General features: G+C 47.8%; 1 protein-coding gene across 4 annotated transcripts in view; it reads right to left on the bottom strand.

The window, feature by feature from the left end:
• The window catches only part of SKAP1 (src kinase associated phosphoprotein 1), a 2,196,308-nt gene that overhangs the window by 425,057 nt on the left and 1,749,037 nt on the right, over positions 1-22,214 (bottom strand). Inside the window, exon 1 of one of the 4 annotated variants that reach the window (XM_069634619.1) lies at positions 7,827-8,054. The exons of the other annotated variants lie outside the window; for them this stretch is intronic. Within the exon in view, the coding sequence (XP_069490720.1) occupies positions 7,827-7,968 (142 nt within the window). The 5' untranslated portion in view covers positions 7,969-8,054. Of the gene's footprint in view, positions 1-7,826; positions 8,055-22,214 lie in introns of those variants that run through there. 4 annotated transcript variants of the gene reach the window in all.

Raw genomic sequence — 22,214 nt, 5'->3', positions numbered from 1 at the left:
TACTGATAAGAGGGTAGTCGGTATGGTAAATAATCGCAACAGTTCAAGGTTACTTGGCTTCAGCAGTTGGGACCAATGGGTCTTACAATGGCTCTAGGGGCCTTTGGAGAAGGACCGGGGAGACAGAACCACAATGTACCTTGTGCTGTAGGTGTTCTTGGTGCTCAACTGGGCCGAGTCGGCTTCAGTGCGCTTTGCAGGCTTCTGTGACAGAGTGCAAGACGGGAGTCAGCTGGAGGTATCGGGCAGAAAGACAGTTCGGCAGGAAAAGCTGGATGAATGGCTGCAGGCTGGCTTACACTTCTGCTCATGGTCAGGAATCTTTGTCTCATTGCTGTTCAGCGGTTCTGTAGACTGGTTGAGATGTCTCAGATGTCTTTAAGTGACTGCAGTGTAACAACGATCAGCGTTGTAGTTGGTTGCAGCTCGAGGAACTGACTGGCTCGAAAATGTCCTTTTAGGCAGATGTCGGTAGATGCTCGTTGAGGCACTTCTCCCAGCTTCTTGAATAAGCTTGTGTCATCCTTTAAGGCATATGGCCCAAAGCTGGGAGTGTTTTGCAGGCAGCTGCCGTGTCCTTGGTTGTAGGTTCAGAGGTCTTCGGGCACTTCCTACCTAGGAAGCTTGCTGCTGATCCTATCAAGGCACGCTTTGTGCTGGCTGGGTACCAGTTCTGGAGCTGCTGTAGGGTCCTCTGGATTCGATATCTCCCTCTGCTCCCTGGGAGATGTTTAGGGGAGGGCTCTTTCTTCCCTATTTGGAGGTTCTGGCTCTCCTTCACTGGCGGAAGATGTACGGCAGACTGTACCTTCAGCCAGGGTCCAATGATTTATTATTCTTGCTACTCCTTGTGAAGTGGCAGGTCTCCCTTGAAGCTGTGGCAAGACCAGACTATCTGGCTCCTGCAAACCACATTCTCGTACCTTTTGAATGTAGTCCCCCTGCAGGTTGGACTACTGGAAACTACTGGATACATGCAGTCCCAGACATTAAACTTCACTGTCATCAAGCTGGCTTTAGGTTGATACATTTGCATATGAAAGGTTGTTGGGGTTTCCTGTCTCCTTTGTTAACTTTTGCAGCCAGGCCCCATGTGGGCCTGTTTGAAGTACACCTATTCGTATGATAATCACTTCTGCCGGCTGCAGGGCCTAACAAAAGAACAGGGTGGATCCATGGAGCCTTTGTTAATCAGGGTGGCCATGGCAGGGGGAAGGTTTGGTCCTCCCCTTTCTGGAGATGTGTCAAGTACTCCTGCTGTCATATCCCAATTAAATATGACAGGGCGGACTGTGCCTGTAGGCTGTGTTCACCCAGAGTAGACGGATCTATGCGTTTGTCATGCTGTGCGCATAGGAAAATATGTGTGGATTAGTCACACACATTTTTCTGAGGTTTGTCTATTATCATTCCATTTAATTAAACATTTCAAAAAATCCCAGGCGAGCGCACACCCACCGTGTGGATGGTCGAATTCCTCACACCTACATTATTTCAATCTCTTCTCTTCACATTATTGCAGCCTCTGAACCCCTTTACGAGAAGGGAATACTTTAAGAAGTTCACACTTCACTTTTTATCTTTGTAGCTCCTCATCTCACCAACCTCCCCCTGAACAAGTCCCTGCAGGGTTTCAGCGTTGTTCTGAAGCTGAAGTTATGGAGCTGCATCAGAACCAGGTGTGGGGAACGTGCAGGTGGGTGCAGGGATTTTCTTTGGCCTGTGGCTGTGTGCCCACTCTGGGTGAGCATTTGAGGCCTTTTTGAGACACAGGGTTAGACTTCTAGGAGAAACATCCAGGGATTCCGTCTCTGCCCCGATCGCTTGACAAAACACAGTGAATTCCCTGACGGGCATTGCCAGATGGACAACAGTCCCAACAGGACTCACTGAGCACCGCATCTAAGCGAGTTAGAGTGAGGTTTGAGACAGCACTCAGCCTGCTAACCACAATACTAAGAAAGGTGAAGTGAGGGAGTGTTGGTCCCGAACCTCAGGCAGCCCGTTCTCTGGGGCAAACGTGTATGCTTCCCATAACCCTTTGCACTTGTGTATGGTAATGAATGGAGTCACCAGACTGAACCCCTCTCCTCGCCTGTCCATTTCCAGATCATGGGGAATCAGCAAATAGTCATCTGTTTGAGGGGCAGAGAGAGACAGAGAGAAAGGAGAGAGAGAGAGGGAGGGAGAGAGAGGGAGAGAGAGGGAGAGAGAGAGAGGGAAAGTGAGAAGGTGAAATGGCTGCTGTCTGTAAAGGCCAATATTAGGAGTTTGGGGGAGGAAACCAGGCCACATTGCCAAGTTATGCCTTTGCATGCTTTGCTTCAACCTCTAATGCTTTGTAATGCCTTGTCATGCCCTTATCAGGACTTGCTGGGGCCTACTATGCCTTGCGATATGTGGCTTGATTGTTTGCGCCACTCGCTAATGAGCTCAACATTCCACTTTCTACTTTATGCCTTGCTGCTCTCTGGTGTCCCATTGCGATGTAGCCTCCTGGTACCCAATGCGATTAGGGTCGTACCGTGTTTTTGCTCTCCAGTGCCCAATATCATTTGCATGACTGGCTCCTAGATATCACACCATGACCTTGTAGGATGCTGACGTGTTACTAGGAATCATAACAAGAGTCTGTCCCCTCTGGAATACAGAATCTGAACTTCACTCTCACTGTCTCAGGACATAGACTCACAAGTACCTTACCCAAAGGGATACCCTCCCAAGACATTGCCCAAGGGACACCCCTACTGAGATGTTGTCATGGCCACACCAGATGGATGCCCAGAGTTGCCAACCAGGCCCACCAGTGATCCCACCTGCACTAAGATTCACAAACTCCATACTCAAACTATAGACAGACCACGTAAGCCACTCACAGATGGCTATTAAATCATATTTATTTATGTATAGCAAATTCATAAGGTGCCACAAGTGAATCACAGTCACTTCAAGGCACAAGAATATTTATCCTAACATGCATTAAACAGATTGCCAGACCTCTACAATCGACTGACACATTAGTGCAAGTGAATGCAACTTAGTACCACGGACACACAGGAATACCCACCGGACACAAATGATTGTGCTCGTCACATGACACTTCAAAACAGACTTGCACGCAAAGCTCAGGGTACTTCCGGTCTGCATGCATCAACGCAACACAAAACTATTCTACATTTTCCTTCTCTCGTCACTAACCTAGCACATTCCCTTCTCCTTCAGATCTGACAGTGTGCCTGGAAACCGTGCGAACAGCAGCGGTGTGCGGTATAAATCCCAATAACAGTCTAGCCCGCTGCAGTACTAAGAATGCACATGTGCACCCTTTAAAGCCAGACCACTGCAGAGGAGGGACCACTCACTTATAGAAATTGGAAGTTTCAGGAAGGGGAGAAGTGGGAGTTTGGTCGCGGTTGGGCCATGAGTTTAGAGTGGGTTCGCGATTTGTGAAGGTGGCTGTGGAAGGTTCTGAAAGAGAGACGAAGAAGAAAGAAGGTGGCTGGAGACGAGGGGGAGAAGAGGGAACAGCAGGAAGAAATTATCAGAAGGTAGGAGGGAGACCACTGGAGGGGTTAGGAGCAAAGGAGGGGAAGGAGGACGACAGGAGTAAAACATTGAGAGGCGGTTGGTGAGACATCAGGTGGTAGGAGAGGCACAACAAGGCGGTTTGAAAAAGATATAATGAAGTCAGTGGAGACATCAAGACGTGGGGAGACATTTGGAGTTGATAGTAAAGTATAGCAGGTCAGGAGTCAGGAGAGAAACCAAAGAGGTAGAAGCAGGTTTGTCCAGCTTCGGGCCTCGAGGGACGGCATGTGGACAGGCTCCCTCATTATTCAGGAGGGTAACAGGTCAATAAATTTACTATCACTGTATGCAAATTCATCTCATGAATATTGAGGAATATCCTGAAAACCCGCCCCTCAAGGCCTGGAGTTGGCTAACCCTGCTATAAAGTATTCAGGAACAAGAAGGTATCAATAGCCCAAGGCAGGGGGGAGAGGCGCCACTACCATACCATGGTTCAAGCCCTCATTGGGAGAAGGGATGAGCATCTGGCACAGCGTTGAGGAGGGTCAGGAGCAGAATAGGAATGGAGAGACGTTACCAATGATAAAAATCAAGCTCATGGAGAAGCAAGGTGATAAGGTCCTCTTAGGCGTCTCTGTGGAGAATGGGGCAGACAACCCTATTGGCTCTGCCGCCAGTGAAAGAAACTCTGGCTCGAGATGGAGACCCAGGAACAGCTACAGAATCTTTAAGAAGGATCATCTATGTTCATATCGCACCACCAAGAGGATATCAGCAAGAGGACATTTTAAAAGATCCACCATAGACAGTAATGCAGTGGTGCCCTGGTGTTTATGATATATGATATGATATGGCATTTATAATGCGCCTATACACAAGTGTTTCAAGGCCGATGAGGCAAGGGAGAGGGAACAAAGAGAAACAGACAGCGATCCTACTAGGCCAGGTGTCATTCAGATCGCGCAAGTGCATGGGAAAGGGAAAGGGAAAAGTGTGAGGGGTAAGGGAGAGGGGAAAGTGCAGTACATGGGATAGTAGAATAAATGAGATAAATAAAAACGGCCAGCTGGTGGAAAGTGCAAGGTAAGTGCAGACATAAGTGCTGGTAGGGCGACTGTAGGGATACAGAAAACAGTCCCAAGGTGCAGGGGTTGCCAGAGAGGCAGTGTCGGTGGGCAACTGGCAGGACTTGGGCCCGGGGTCAGAAAGGGTGGCCAGGTAACCAGTGCAGTTTCTGTTGGTGAAACTTGCGAAGAGCTCTAAAACAGTACAATGGAATGCCCTGCCCCTATCCCACAGCACAAGAAGGGCATAATGGAAAACAGAACACGGTCGGATTCTAGCAGAGCATACTAGTGTCCGAAACATCAAAGCAAAAAGCGAGCCTTGATCAAGGAAGGGCAGGTACGACATAGGGGGTTCAGGCCAAATGCTTTGCTTTGGATAAATAAACCTAATATACAAAGCGCACTCCTTGCCTCCATAACAAGCAGAGACCAGGGTCGGAATGGGGCGTAGGCAGAAGGTTACAAGTGGCAATTAAACTTCTGTGACAGCATGAGAAGGACCTCAGGGGGATTTCTATGGTAAAGTGTGTGGCAAATTGTGCATTTTAAAGATTTTTTGTTCAGCAACCGGTCAAAACGACCAATTGCACAGGAAGTAACGTATCAAACTGACCCAATCTGGAGAAAAAACAATCCCATTGTGACCAAACATACTGGGCCACACTAGCATGTTGGGCCTGCACTTCGGGCATTGCCCGATATGCCACTCCTACTAAGAAGGCATCCATATCTGCTGGAGTTTTGTCAAAAATAACTTTTCCAACAAAGCCTCTAAATCACTATTTGATGCTAAAGAGAAAAGCGAGTGGACACTTGGTACGAGCTACAAAGAGACGGAGGAGCTAAGGTTCTTTTACAAACCTTGTTTGCACACCGTAGGATCAGAGGCGCGTGGATATTGTACGCGGTCCGTTAAGGGATGCCCAGTAGTTATGGCATCTGGGGATGTTGTTTCTGGAGTGGTCCAATGGCAAGAGTGTTCCTAGAAGGGTGGAAAGTCCTTTTCCCACCCAACAGAGAAAAGTAGAAACAAATCACAGGAATTTGCCAAAAGCCTGATGGACCCCCTCCCTCCATAGGCAGTGCATGCATGCACACTAGAATCAGACCTACTAGACATGCAACATATACGCGCCCTGACAGCGGCTCAGCACAGCTGTCTGTCACCCAGCTTCATTCTCCTTGATCTCTCTGCTGCACTGGCGATGTTGACATTCCCCCCGCCCCCCTCCTTTAGACCCTCCCACATCTTGGTTTTCAGTGCATCGTCCCCGTTTATGGAGGCTCCTATGTGGCTAATTGCGCCTCTTATTTTTTCTTGGCCCTTCCTCACAAGGGTTTGTCCTGTGCCCCTCCTATTCACAATGTATGCTTTCTCTCTCTGCAAACTCAACTCCTCCACTGGCTTCTTACATGATCTGTTTGATGATAATTCTCCTGACCTGCCCTCGTGCAGGCCTAACTGCGTAACTGCTCCCCGTCACTGGATGGTGCTGGGTTTAACTTGCACAGTATGCACAAAATCTGTTCACATCTCACCCGTCTCTACCAAAACATTCACCACTTTCTTGGTCCTCAGCAGTGTACGTTACGGTCATCCTATATGCTCATCCTCTTTCGTGCTCCCTAATTTGGATTTGTTGAAAGATACCTAGCATTCCTCCTGGTATATTCAAACTAATGATGTGTTCTTATTATTGAATTATCCATTAACTTCGTGTTTCTTATTCCTGCCAACTTATCATTAGTTGGTCTCTTGTCTTGTATCCCAATACGTTTCAGTCCACTCTGTTCTTGGCCCTTCTTCAGGAGTAATTCTAGAAATGTAATTGTATGCTAGTTATGGTGATCTTACAAGGTTCTCCTGAATGACGTAGTTTCTGTGAGGACACATTTATACGAATGTACATCTACATTCATTTGTGTAATACTCTATACAATTACCAACTCACTGTGTCGATATCCATCTCTGCCCTTGCATCATTTTGGACTTTTGAGATGAGTGCCAGACTAAGTGTAATGATGTCATTACTGTGCATCCTTAGATCGCTGGCTATTAGGGTAAAGTTTGCAAATACCATATCTAAAACAAATCATGCTGTTTGAATAAAAAAATGTGTCTCGTGTCCCAGCCGCATCTTCGGTCTCATCAATCCCTCTACTCCTTTGCACTTAGCAGCAAGGTACTACATTTTTCTATCCGTAGTCTCTATAACCTCTCACAATCATTGCTCACCTCAAGTGCAAGTGGGATGCTTATCCTTGCAAAACCGTTCCCTATTTAAATTCCTTGTGATGTTGAAATCCATTCATGGGCAAGCAACGCCATGTAACTCTAACCATCTACTGATAGTCACCCTCTCACTCTATGCTCCCAAACTAACCTCAATGTAACCATTCCCCATCCAACTTGTGCTGTCCCCTTCGACTGTTTTGAGCTCCTTCCTCACCCTTAACTACTAGATCATCCCTTAGTAAACATGAGTAAAGCGCCCAGCAGTGGGGCTGTGTCAGCTTTCAAAATGCCCTGTGTATAGCACTTCCTGGCGAAACACTTTTCAAGAAATAAAAAAAATCGAAATAGGTTACATCTAGAAAGCCAACTGGTGTGTGCAGTCTGGCCAAAAACAAAAACACACAACAACACATAAGTGCAAGTAAGCCGACCTACAAGAAAAAGTGCATGCACGATCATGCCAAAATGACGCGGACACACATGATATGCGCAACCTGGCTGCAATCAAACAGAGAAAAAAACAACAGGACTAATCACCCCAGAACCAGCCAGGGGTAAAAGGAACCTGCAACCGGGCCAGACTAACAGAGACACACAATCGGGACATAAGACTGCATCACAACATGTGTGTATAATCGGGTCAGATTCGGGGAGGAATGGCCTTGTGTACTATAGCGGCAGAATGAGACCGTGCAGGTATGCTCGAGTGATTGGCACACTGGCATAGTGTGGGGTAGACGCCGACTGCCCAGCACACACTGTGTGCAAGTGCCTCGGGCCTCCCTGAGAGGGCGAAGCGAGGGGTCACCGTGACCTTCTTCCCCTCCACCTCCAAGGCCAGGTCACAGCATGGCTGGCACTGGTGCGCCACGGGGGCATTTCCATTCTGGATTGCGTGCAGCACGCGGGCATATTATAAATAATGCATTAATGCAGCCGAGCCGGCTTCGGGTGCCATGCTGGGGCGAAAGCAAGACAAATTCAGCACTCACAATTTATTCCGACGCCGGGACTCGGGGACCCAGCAGGGCCGGTGTGTCCACGCTGGCAACTTCCCATCAGCGGGGACGCACGAATTGAATTACGCGGGCTGGGGGCAGCGGTGATAAACTCCGCGCCGCGCTCTAATCTCATTTAGCCTCACTTAATTAGCGACATGGGGTACGGCCCAGGCCCCCCAAGCACTGGCATTGCAAATCACGGCATCGTAATGCAAATCTCCGGCTGGACGCTGCGACTTCCGAGGCCGCATACACCAGTCGTGCTGCTTTCGCCTGGTGACCAGGCCCAAGGCAGGCGTCCTCTCATTGGCTGCTGCCGGCTTGCCAAGCTTCACGTTTGCCTTCTTCTTCTTCAATATCGAACGCGTGGGCGGACCCACGCAGGCGCTTCCCCATCCTAAAGGACGATGTGCACCAACCCCACCAATCAACACACAGGCCACACTTCCACACAAACCACCAGCTACCCAACCACAAACAACCACAGCCCCCAATCCAACACCACCAGCCACCCCACCGCAAACACACCCCCACCACTCAAAACACCACCCAGCGAGCCCCGGAGACAGGCGCGTAGACCCGCGAGACCCCAGCCCGTACGCCTACACATGCGCTTCAGGCGCGGCACCGCGCGCCGCCACCCACCCACCACGACCAACCCGAGCGACACCCACACGAACCTCCAGCCACCAAACCACAAACAACCACTACCCCCAATTCAACACCAGCTGCCACCCTACCGCAAACAACCACACCCCACCAATCCACACCAACAGTCAACACCCCAAACTCACACCACCCAGCGAGCCCGGAGACCTTCACGTTTGCCGTGGGGTTGGGTGAACCTAGGACGCAACCTTCGACCCAGGGGTCATCATGTGGCGTCACATCACATAGAGGGACATCACAGGCGCGCGCCAGTGGGCAATGCACTGGCTGGGCCTTGTTTTTTTTAATGATAGTTTACTTTTCAGCAAAACTTTAAAAAAAAAATATGGATAGAACCTTTTTAATGAATCATAACCCCTAGCATTGCTCTGGGCAACTGTACATAGCAAACTATGGTAGCACGCTCAAGACTAAGTTTCAACTGACTGATGATCCCCTTCTGCAAATGGGGCAGAAAGGCAACACAATGCATCAAATGCTGGCCAGAGAAATGACAGTGGTCATGATTAATTCAAAACACTGCAAACCTCACTTTTGTAGTGCCAAGTTGATGCCAAAATGAAAGAAGTCACGCTATACAAAATACAGTTACATTGCATTGCATTGCCTTTTGTTTATTCAAGGTCCCCTCCTGAATTGCATTGAACAAATCGACCCTTATTTTTCACCTATCCTCAAGAAGATAAGCCCACTGAGTACATGATTTGAATAACATTATTTTTTAAATGTATTTATTTTATTGTGTTCCACAGTACAAAAGTACTTTTAACACAATTGACCTCTAAAAAAATACAAATAATGCAAATTCACAATACAAAGATTAAGAAAACATTCCAACCAACTATAAAAGTACTGCAGCGTTCTTTAAAAACTCTGAATACTCAGGCTCAGTTCATTGCAATTCATAATCCTCCTCCACAATTAGTCTTCAGAAAAATACCCAGTTCCATGTAAACATTGGAGTCGCAGGATTTCCAAATGTGGACACTCAACACATAGATGCCTTAGAGTCTCTATCTGAAGTTTACAATGACGACACAGCCTCTGGTCTCGTGGAATGTTAAGACGCCGACCCAATATTTCATTAGTTGGGACCAAGTTCAACCTAAGTCTTAATACTTGAGACCTAAAGCTTCTGGATGGATGTTTTTTCAAATAAGGTGCTGGTACATTAAAACTTTTACAAGACCACACAAAATGATTACCAAAACATTTAAAATCCATAATCATTCCTCTCAAATTTGTCCAAACATACCTGCACCATCTTAACTTAGCTACTTTTGGTGTAAGGCCCAATTCTTCTACAGATATGTCTGCACCTTGGAGCATTGATTCACAACTCATGACCTACTCCATAAGGACCCTGCAGCGCCCCTGCAGCCTTACTAAATTTAACTGCTCCAAAACCGAGGCCACTAGAGGGTTCAGCATGTTTGTGAAAAGCTGTAACTTCCCCCAATCTATCATTGTCTGAATGGGGAGCCGTCCCAGCTCGTACAAAATCCCTACAAGTGGTACCGATTGTGGAAGTTGTAAAAGACCTCTCCACAATGCTCCCTCCAATTTTGACCAGTCTAAGGGCCGAGTCTTGGTTTGGGCACTGTAAATTAACTTAGGCACAAGTTGCTGCTTGTACAGTTCCAAAACTGGCAAGAGGGAGTATCTTCCGAATTTGCCATCAAAGACACGCAGCTTCACCAGTGCCCCTAAGAATCTGACCTTAAGGTCTTCTTGATACTATGTGCCTGTAACCTTAACGTACATTACAACACCAAGATAAACAAACTTGTTTACTACTTCTAGCTTACCATTTTTCAGATGCCAGGGTACTGTTTTACAATTTTGTCCCCCCCCCTTTTAGAACAAGGACCTTTGATTTTGTTGTAATTAGTGATAGGTCCAGACTCCCCAGAAAGTCTTCCACAGCTGTTAATGATCTCTGCAGACCAATAGCTGTTAAATCGCATAAAACGATATCCTCCGCATACAGTAGATATTGGATTACAAGGGACCCTAATCTTGGGGGAAAGGTATTAAATAAACCTAAATGACCTCCCAGCCCCAACAAATAGAAACAAAAAAGAAATTGAGCCAATACACATCCCTGTCTTAGGCCCCTATTTGTCTGTATCCAAGGTGAATAACTACCCAAGGCATCAAGCCTAATCCTTGTGTCTGTGTGTAAGGCCTCCAGGATACCCAGCAAAGCAGCCAGGCATCCCTGATCATGTAACCTTTTACACAAAAGAGACCTATTCACCAAATCAAATGCCTTACTGATATCCAGAAAGGCTAAAAATATAGGCCGAGATTGGGTCTTGGCTTGGTGTGCTAGTAAGTCTAAGACAAAACAATTTGTGGCAGTGTTCAAACCCTGCGGAAGCCTGCCCATCCTTGCAAGGCTTTCAGAAGCATTTTCACAAAAATCTTATTCGAGGCGTCCAACAAGGAAATTGGTCTATAATATAGGGGGTGAAGACCTATCACCATCTTTAAAAATCAAAATTATAGTGGCTGCAGACCAGGTATAGGGGAACATTTTGTTTGCAAGAATATTAGTAAATAAATCTGAAAGCACTCTTTTTTTTTGATTAAACATTTTTATTGATTTTATTGCATAATACACAAAAAAGAACAACAACCCTGAAGGGGTCCAGCAACCAAGAACATCACAAAAGAAAATAAGGTCCATCTTTCAACAACGTAAGGTTATGTTAACAATTACTTGTACACTCTTGCATTTCAGTTACGTTCTGGCCACAGGCCTGTATCGTACAAAAGTCTTATTGTGCGTTCTCCCACTTTTCACAGATTTTCCCCGCTTTCCCAGGACATCCTCTGGCCGCATATACTCTTCGCTCCATCGCAATACATACATCTACATCATCTATCCATTGTGCATGCTCAGGGGTTACATCCGAGCCCCATAGCTTGGCAATATTGTGCTTGATCAGTGCCGTGGTGGTTGCAAACAGTAGCTTATCAGTGCGAGACATCTCTGCGTCGCCCACACCCAGCAACATCAATTTTGGATCTCTGGGCACGGTCCGACCCAGTACCTTAGTAAGTGTGTCGCAGCAGCGTTGCCAGTATAGCGTGATGCGCGGGCAGCCCCATATAATGTGGAAAAAGGTGCCCTCTTCCTGGTGGCAGCGCAAGCAATTCGGGTCTGTGGTTTTACCCCATCGGTACAATGCGACCCTTGGATAGTAAACTCTATGCAGGATTTTGAGCTGGACAAGGCGTAATGTGGCCGAAATGGCGGTTTCTCTCGGGTACATTAGGATTGTTATCCAGTCTTCAGGCAGTATTTCTCCCACATCCCTTTCTCATTTAGACTTTAGACTTGATAGCTCCGGTGTGGCAAACGAGGTGAGAACATTATACATCACCGAGGTGATTTTGGCGTCTATGCTATCTAGAACCAGGTTCCTCTCTATGGGGGTGCAGTCTGCCATGTCACGCCGGTCAGGCAAGTACCGCTGTAGGGCATGACTTAATTGCATATGCCGGTATCGGTCAGTGACAGGGAGGTTGAACTCCTCCACCAACCCCTCAAATGGCACAATTCCCCCGTCCCGAATCACATCCCCCACTTTTGTTATTCCCGCAGTTATCCAGTTCCGCCATTTTGGGAGCCTGTCCAGCTCAGGGATGTGTTTATTTACCCACAGGCTGTACTGGAGTGGTTTTCCCTTCCCAGTTTATAGGTTTGTGTGCCTCTGCCCAGATTAATGCCCGGTGAGCAGCCATTGTTTTGGTAGTGTTGATATTAGTTTTCTGGTATAGGGACTCTAGTGGGGTTATGCTCGCTCCATCCAGGGTATCAGATTTAATGTGAGGTAGCGAGGGGTTGCCGTGTAATAGGTTGTTTATTACTGCCATCTGACTCGCCCAATAGTACGTCTGTATACGCGGCAATCCTTTGTCTCCCTCCCAGATGGAACGCTGCAGGATGTGGAGCGCTATTCTCGGGTGTCCATTGTTCCACAGGAGTTTCCGGAGGATTCTGTCGATTTTGTGAAACTCCCGTCTGGGGATGTGTAACAGGGCATTTTGGAGTATGTACAGGAATCTAGGTAGTGCCATCATCTTAAATAGTGCTGCTCTCCCCAGTAGGGTCAGTGGCAGGGCGTTCCAGTGTTTGACGTACTCTGCAAAGCGGGTTATGATTGGGTTTAGGTTTTTTTCTACGTAATCGTTTAAGTTCGTTGTTATCTGAACCCACAGGTAGCGAAACTGGTCAACTTCTATACGAAAGGGGCAATTCTGTATCCCTACGCTACCCATCTCTCTCAATGGAAACAATGTGGATTTCGACCAGTTTACCTTCAAACCACTAAAGGATTCGTATTCCTTCAGTAAGCGTATCACTGCAGGACAAGAGGTTATGGGGTCTGATAGATACAGGGGCAGGTCATCTGCATATAATGAGACCTTATCCTCCCAATCATCTGTCCACCGGAAACCCTTCCACATTTGTGATTCTCTTAACAGAATCGCCAACGGTTCTATGGCAAGCGCAAAAAGCATTGCAGACAAGGGGCAGCCCTGTCGTGTCCCCTTGCCTAATCTAAATGGCTGCGAGAGCCACCCATTCACTCTGGTCATGGCCTCTGGGGACTTGTATAGCAACTGCACCCATCCTAGGAATTGGTCACCGAAACCCATTCGACGCATTATTTCCCACAGTGCTGGCCAGTGCACAGAGTCGAAGGCTTTCTCAAAGTCTATTGCTAATAGCGCCAAGGGACCCCGCAGGAGGGAGGATTTTTCGAGTGCAGCGTGCAGTCTGTGTATATTCATACGCGTAGACCTCTTGGGCATGAAGCTGCATTGGTCTGGATGAATCAGTGACGGGATAGCTTTCTGCAGTCGATTTGCTAATGCTTTCGCCAGGATTTTGGTTTCAGTGTTGATTAGCGAAATCGGCCTGTACGAACTACATTTCTCTGGGGGCCTATCTGGTTTGGGGATCACTATTATAGTTGCCCTCCTTAGGTCTGGGGGGAGCTGTCCTTGCTCCTTCGAGTGTGTGTACATCCGCAGGAGATGTGGGAGTATCACACTTGGTTCTATCCTTTTCCATGTCTCCACCGGGAAGCCGTTCGGCCCCAGTGTTTTCCCAGAGTGTAATTGTGACATGGCCAACCCTAGTTCCTCTTCAGTAATGGTTGCCTCCAGTAGATCTCTCTGTGTGCCCGTTAGGCTAGGAAGGGTGATCCCATTTAACACGGAGAGGTTAGTGGGGGCTTCCGGTGACCCATAGAGCGTTGCATAGTAAGCTGCAAAGCCTTCTGCAATATCCTGATCTGTCCACAGCGGTTCCGAATTGTCGGGTTTGATCATCCTGACCTGTTTGTGCCCTTCATCCCTGCGCTCCAGCCAGGCTAACATTTTGCCCGCCTTATCTCCTGTCTCATATAATCTGGCGCGCATCGTGGTGTGCACCTGTTTAGCGTTGTCTAGGGCTAGATTGTGCATTTTTTTTTGGGCAAGGACCAGTGCTCGGTTCGTTTCAGGCAGGTCTCACGCCAGATGTGCGCGCTCTGTACGTTCCATCTGTTCTTCAGCCTCTTTTACTTTTTGCATTTGAGCTTTTTTGTGTGCCGTTGTCCAGGAGATAATCTCTCCCCGCAATACCAGCTTATACGCTTCCCATAACAATCCAGGGTTATCAATTGACCCTGCGTTTAGTTCAAAGTAATTGGTTGTGGTTTCTTGAATACGTTCTACAAGCTCCGGGAAGCCTAAGTAATAGTTGTTAAGGCGCCATGAAGGTGGAGGGATCGGCCTTGACGTTAATATTTCTATTAGTAGGGGCGAGTGGTCAGAGAGGCCACGCGGGAGTAGGGTGGCGTTAAGTACTCTATGCACCTCTGTGGTTGGAACGAAAAAATAGTCCAGTCTAGAGAGGGATGCATGGACGCCCGAGTGGAATGAGTATTCTCGATTCTCGGGGTGAAGGTCACGCCATACATCCCTCAGTCCCAGTGCTGATGTGAAGGTGGCTAGCCTTGTGTGCGTGTCGGGATTCCTGCCCCTTAGGTGTGTACGGTCCATACCCAGGTTCATAACATCATTAAAATCGCCACCAAGAATTAGTGTGTCTGAGTAGTCCTGTACTATCAGGGGAGTTATCTCTTCTATGAGATTTGGCAACAGCGCGGGTGGTGCGTAAACAGCTAGTATTGTTATGGTTTGATTCCATAGGGTTCCTGTCATATGCACAAATCTGCCTCCTGTGTCCTGTGACACACTGGGAAGTGTGAGCGGCAGCTTCTTATGGATCAGTATGAGGACCCCTCGGGAGCCTGAAGTAAAACCCGAGTGCGGTGCTGTGCGATAGTTACCACGTTTAAATAGGTTGCATGTGGTGCCCGCCAGGTGTGTTTCTGTGAACAACGCCACATCCGGCGCTTGCCTGTTTAATGCTTGGGTGACCAGTCTGCGTTTTATCCCACTACCCAACCCGTTGACATTCCATGTCAGGAGACGTAATGATTTTGTATCAGATCTAGCATTCGTCATCTGGTTGGTGGGCGGGTTACTGTTGGGCAGTACATGTAGGATTCCGGGAAGAAGCACGGTCTGTTGTTTCGCCGTGTGATGCGGGTTCGTAGGAGTGAATGTTTAGTGTTGGCAGACCATACATGAACAAAAATAAAGACAAAACCCAGAGCAAGAATAAGAAATCCCCCTCCCCCCAACTCCATCCCTCGTTCCCCTGGAGGCATCTACTGCCTCGGTAGTGTTACCTAACCGCCCTCCCTATACTCCCACCCAACCTGGAGTATCTGTCGCCCGAAATTTGAACTGAACAAGTAAACCTTAACTAAGCCACCCTCAGTGGCACATGAACTTCGTAAGTTTCACAGCACCTGTCCGTGGTGCTGTCGCGAACTTCTTTAGTTTTAGCCTTAGCTCTTGGGGCGGGTGGCTGTTCGGCCACTGGCCTGGTTGTATTCCGTGCGTAGATTGGCGTGGGGGGTGACAGATTTGTGGTGCTCCTAGGCTAAGTAGCTTTGGCATTCTGCCCAAAACTGCACCCATTTCATATTTCTTCCTGCAGCGGGTTTCCTGGTTGTGGCCGCTGCTGTTGGCCCTGTTCTGGCGGACGTTCTGGGCGAGGACTATTGCGTCTATCCCTCCTTCTTCCCTCTGTGTTCCAGTCCCCTTCTATGTGCCGTTCGGCCCAGTTCCACGCCTCTCTGGGGTCGGTGAAGTGCACGGTCGTGCCCCCATGGAATATCTTGAGTTGGGCAGGGAAGAGCAGTCCATATTTGACACCCACTGATTGTAGACGTTTCTTGAGCGGGTCAAATGACTGTCGTGCTTTCTGTACCTCCCTGGTGAAATCGGGGAAGAAGGCTATTTTGGATCCGTTGAATGTGACTGTGCCCTTCGATCTTGCCAGTTGGAGTACCGTTTCCCTATCTCTATAGTTCAAACATTTGGCAATTAATGTGCGTGGTGGAGCTCCTGGTGTCACTTTGCCAGCTGGGATGCGGTGGGCCCGCTCGATAGAGAAGAATTTAGAGAATGCCTCTCCGTCATAGATATTCGTCAACCAGTCCTCAAGGAAGAGTTCCATACATTCCCCTTCGGCTTTTTTTCCGGCAGGCCGATTATGGGGATATTATTGCGCCGGGATCTACCCTCACTATCGTCCACTCTTGCTTCCAGGGTCTTTATCCATGCTAGCATACTCGCCACTTGCCGATTTACACCTCGCAGGCCATCCTCGGTTTCAGAGATTCGTGTCTCTGCCTCTCCCGTACGGGAGGTCAGCTTTTGCAGATCATGGCGTAGCAGGGACACGTCTGCACCAATACTGTCCATCTTTTTTTCCATCGAGGTCCTGGAGTTGGTGATGGCGCTCATGATATCTCTTAGAGAAATATTGTCCACATGATCCGGGTCGACCGACGGTGGCTTCTCTGGTGAGCGGGGTGCTGGCATAGCTGCATAATGCTCGATCCTGCTCTGTGTGGATGTTTCCTGGGCTTCTCCTTACCCATTCTCTGCTTGTTGTGGTACTGTTGCAGTATGCTGTCTGGTCCCGGAGGAGGGGGGTCCGGCAGGTGCTGGGGGTAGGCACTATTGGTAAGTTATTGATGGTGGTGCCGGGCACGTTGCGACCGGCGGGTATTTATGCTTGTGCTAGCTTTACAGTTCCCTTGTCCCAACAATGTCTATTAGCCACACTTACAGCAGCTCTGGGGGCCAAGACGGTGTGGGTGCGTGATATGCGAATCGGTCACCGCTTTATTGCACCCACCGGGGCCCTGTGGTTCTGTCCCCTGGTAGCGGCCACACGCACTGGGCTGCACGCCGCTGTGGGGGCACCTGTTGTGTCCCAGAAATGAGAGGGGGTTCACCGCCCAAGTTGTCAGCAGGCGCCGGTAGGGATCGCAGCTCCGTCTGGAGGTCCTTCGCCCGTGGGGGGAGGGGAGGCGGTTCGCTAGCGCTCTCTGTCCCACTTTCCCCACTCCTTACCACATCGCCGGATGTTCCAGGCCTCGAGTAGCGGGTCAACGTCTCCGGTTGTAGGGGGCGCGCTAGTCGGATCACCCGCCGGTGCGCCGTGTCTCTTCTTCCGCGCCAACACTGACACGCCAAGCGTCCCGCTCCGGGCCCTCTTCAGGCCCCCGGTTCGAAGGGGTTCTCGCACAGGCAGAGGCGCTCGGCAGGCGGGCTGGACCTGCGATCGCTGCACCGCCCCGCCGCCGCGGTCAGGATATTGACTGCAGAGCCCGGTGGAGCTGTTCCCGGTGTGCGCCGGCCGCCGGCCGACAGTTAGTGCGCGATCGCAGTTATGGCGGCCATCTTGGGCTCTGCGCTTGTCACAGTTCCTGCAACTTCCACTCGATCTGGATGGCGATTCCTTTTACGGATTTGCGTCGGAGCACCGCGATTCGGTGCAGGAGAGTCTCACACACCGCTGGAGTATTTCAGGGATCAGCTCGGATATGTATTTTATCAGGATTTCGACAGGATAAGGCCAGTGGCGCAGGAGCAGCACGGGCTCACGTCCTCATCGGATGGCTGCTGGCCACGCCCCCTCCGAAAGCACTCTTGACCAGACTGCCAGATTATCTTTATAGGTCAGGTTTGACAGGCCATATGGCCCCGGCGCATTCGAGCGCTTACTTTTCTTTATCAAATAAATAACGTCCTCCATGTCCCATACCATGGCACTACTCCATTCCACCATTTCTCAATTGAATAACATTACATTACAGGTACCTCAGTTGGTTCATGCACCTGCTGCAATGAACTGTGTACGAGTTGCGGGCTACACGTTTTGAGTCGTGGATATGCCATCAAATGTCCTCCTTGTAAGGCTGACACAATGCGTTACTGAGTTAGCTCATGCCCTCCTGTCTCGGAAGCAACACAAAAAGTGTAGCTGCTTCTGTTCTTAAGCACCAGCGGCGCACACCGGGCCTCCAGGAGGCGCCTCCCACATGTCCTGAATGGTGGGGAAAGATGGGAGAAAAAGAAAAGCAATGTTTGTGTGGAGGCCTTGAAAGCCGAAAAACGTGTCTGGGGTTGCTGATGGTATTCTTGTGGGTGGGACCAGACTGATATGCAAATGGGTATTTCTCCTTTGTGAAGGGCTAATGAGATAAAACGTGGTTGCAGACCCTCCTTTGTGGGAGAAATTCAATAGAACAGGATATTTGACCCATGAAACCTCAAGATGAGGCAAGCATCTCCCATGCTGCAATTTTTTTTCCCCTCCCCCATTCACGAGCTGTTCATAGGGTGACCAGATAAAAAAGAAAAAAAAAAGAAAATGGGACAGGCCATAGAAATAGGACCAAAGTAAATACAAATAAAACGTTGGTCCTAGTTCTATGTTGCTGGCCTGTTGCGGGGCTCGGGGGTGTGTGGTCACAGGCACACTCCTCTAATTGGAGGAGAGAGCCTAGAATGGGGAGGAAATGGGGGCATGAAAAGCATTTCACGCCCCCTTTCACGCAGAAAGAGTTGTATCGGAACCCGATTTCGAAATCGGGTTCCGGCAAAACCCGGACGGGGTTTATAAAATAAAAAAAACTCGTGGGACACCGGGACAGAGGGTGATTCCCCCGGACTGTCCCGGGAAAACCGGGACGTCTGGTCACCCTAGCTGTGCAGCAGATGGAGACCCCATGACCACAGCCCATAGTCGGATGGGAGGGTGCCAAGAGTTACAATGGCTGCTGGACTAGGCCTTTCGCCAACCAAACATTGAAGTCTGTAATGTATCTAACTTTTCAGTTCATTGGGTGCCACGGCACACAAGGGTTGATGGCACAAGTAACCAAGGGACTATTCAGCATGTGATTGTGATGTGTACTATATAAATGGTAATTATTATAAATGGAGAATAACTGTGGTCTATTAAACTGCACATGTGTATTTCTGAATAATTTCTCGGCAATTCCAATTCTGGCAGCCAAAGAAAATTAGAGCAATGTAGCGAGAGTGCTTTGCCCAGGAGCACATGCATTGGTCACATGGGGAAGCCTAGCCGTGAGCCCAGGTTTTCTGGCTGCACAGTTTAAATGTGTGCACTTCACAGTGCACATTTTCCTGTTGAATCTTTATGTGTCCAGTGGAAAGGATGGATTTGATCAAATTATGGCTTTTCAGCTTCCATCATTCTGTAAACTTTTAAAGTATTTGTAGTTTTATTTTGACAGTATAAAAACCAGGACTACATGCGTCCTAATGCAATCTGATGGGAACCTAAGAAAAGCAAGGACTCAGAGCGCCTCACATGGGCCAACTATCATCTGCTCTCAGTCAGAAACCAAACGGCAATGAGTCTTATTGAATTGGAAGACGTGAACACAAGCTGAATGCCTACAAAAAAGCAACTCTTACAGTCAGTTGTATCAACAACTGGTTTTCAGTTTTAGAAAATGTGTTTATTTTGTAATTTAGGGCCGAATTCAAAGAACGTTTAGCACGGGGTAAAGTGACTTTGCACTGGAAAAATACACTTGGGCCCGGGCCTAATTCACAGGGCAGAGCAAAGGGACTTTGCACTGCAAAAGTACTCTTCGCACCAGGCGCAAAGAGTACTTTTGCAATGGAAAGTCAATTTGCTCTACGCTAAACGTTCTGTGAATTAGGACCCAAGTTTATTTAGAGAAGTTGGAGAACAGTGTTTTAATCAACAAAAAAAGCTATCACCGTTTACACTTAATCTGCTTGAGGCAACAGTGTGTGACAGCATGTGGCAATGTGGCATTAACATGTTTATGGACATCCATGGCGAAGCTGATGGTAGTGCTTTGTCTACTCTCAGCTGAAAATAATCACTGAGGCCAGAGCAAACCAAGTCTAGGCTATGCTAGGCTAAGAAGCATTCGCAGCTGCTCCTCGGCCCCTGTAATCAATGGTGTGTAGGTTGCCTTCTCCATTCCGGAGAAGACTGGGGCCATGGTTGGCGCCACTGGTCAGCTCAGAGGGTTGGGGAGCCTGAGGTCGAGTTATACTTGTGGAGTCAGTCACGCCGGATAAGCCTTGCAATCTTCTGAGCTCCATAACATAAGAAATGGGTAATTATTTAAGCTTCAAGACACTATTTTGTAGGCTTTTTATAATTGGTTACTATTGCTCACCAGAGAGCTGGAAGCACACATACAGTTTACCGCAGCAAGATAATATGTATCCAGCCTAAGATGATGAAATGAGCATTGGAAAAAGCAAAAGATGTGGCCTTTGTGCAGTAAAAATGATGTATGTTGTTGCCAAGAACGGACCACGTATTTTCAGGTACTACTACCATGGTCTAGGAGTTGCCAGCATTTATCTATGTATTCATTCATAGGAGCGCACATAACCCATGGACGTCTAGGCGCTAGTTACAGAAGGAGAACATATATTCAAGGTGCAAGCTACAGGATAAAACACACATATATACAAGGCGGTGGAAGAGTCATAGTCAGTTGTTAAATGTTAATAATTGAACAGGTGGATCTTTAGCTGTTTCTGGAACAGGTACATACAGCATATTCACAAGTACAACATTTGTCATGGAATATAAATCATTGGACAAGGATCTCACACCATTTGTCAGGTAATGCCATCCCAGAACAAGGTGTGGATACTGCTGACTTAGAACATTACCCTACTCTGCGGACAAGCCTCAGCACTCTCACACCACTGCCGCGATGACCAACGCTGGGTAAACAAAACTCTTAACATGCCAGGATGGTATCATCTATTGCCATGATATGCTCAAGTACCCAACATTAAAAGGCAGCTAATGCCAGCATTAGCAATGCAATGCTGTCACATATGGCAAGGAACATGTACCATTGCCAGTTACTGCAATCAAATTGCCAAAAATTGACACCATTAAGTCCAATGGCAGCATATAGTCATGTACATATGGTCAGCTGGTAAGATGGCTCAGCAGGTTAAGCGCCTGTTGCTGGATCTGTGTTTGACTTGTAGGTCGCAGCTTCAAATCCCGGCAAGGCCAACTCAGCCTTTCATCCTTCCAAGGTCGATAATTGAGTACCAACTTCAATTGGGTAATAGTAATGTATGTACATATGTCCTATGCAAAGCGCTTTAGATTAAAGCGCTATAAACAAATTATCATTAAACTTGCAGCATATGCCTATTTTTGCCATCAGATGCACACCTATAAAGATGCTCAGTCAATTGTTGCAAAGTTCTAACAGAAATGCTAGGTAACGCCACAATCTGCCAGATACTAGCAACATATCCTCAGCAACACTCATAATTTGCCAAATATTCTCTTTGTATGCCAAGGTAAATAATTTGCCCGTTACTGCTGACATCACATGCCCAACTTCTACATTTATGCTACGGGCAGCACATGCCTAGGTAAACCATTTACCAGGCACTACCAACACATACCCTGGTACTCCCACCATTTGCCAGGTACTGCCATATCTACAGGTGCACCATATGCCAGGCATCATTGTCACGATTTATTAGACGGTCACTCTCAACTCAGGGAGTCCCACCCCCCCCCCCCAAGCACCTTTCCCCCTGAAGCAATGTGGTGCACACCAAAGCCCTTATCCAGATTCAACTTTAGTGAGGCCTCCAACCTATAACGCACCATCCAACCGATACTCTCCTTACCACCAATAAGCTAAGAACCAGGCCACTCTATGGTAAGAATATATATTTATTGAAGGTTTTACAACATATAATAGAACAACCAAAACACCAGCCACCAATGCCGTGGCACTACACAATATCACAATTTCAAATTACTTGTACCAATTGACTGACCACTATTTCTAATGGACTTTCAGCTACTACAACACACAGGTTGAATTGAAAGACTTTACATCAAAACACACAGAGGATTTCTTGCACATTAACAATTAGGAAATTTGAAACGACCCCCAGTGATTGCTTGGGTTATCACAATGCTCTTCTCTTGCAGCAACCCCTACCCCCAGGCATCAGTCATATATGACACCTTAATTTGAAGGCAAGGTACAGGGATTGTGAACACAGTAGCAAAATGTTTTTTTGCTTTTTATTAAAAAGGCAGGTTTTGGGAAATAGACACAAAGAAAAAAATCATTTTGAGCTTTTTATTTGAAAGCCAAAGTTAGGAAAGGAACTCAATGCGAAAACCATGTTGGGCTTTTTAGTTTACATACAATGCAGGGCCTTGGAATTCTGATTTGGGATGCCAGTGAATAAATGGGAGATTTC

The sequence above is a fragment of the Ambystoma mexicanum genome, chromosome 13 (assembly GCF_040938575.1).
Source record: "Ambystoma mexicanum isolate Mex_15411 chromosome 13, UKY_AmexF1_1, whole genome shotgun sequence".
NCBI lineage: Eukaryota > Metazoa > Chordata > Amphibia > Caudata > Ambystomatidae > Ambystoma > Ambystoma mexicanum.
Note: the sequence above shows the minus strand (reverse complement) of the source record. Positions and strands in the feature narration are given on the sequence as shown.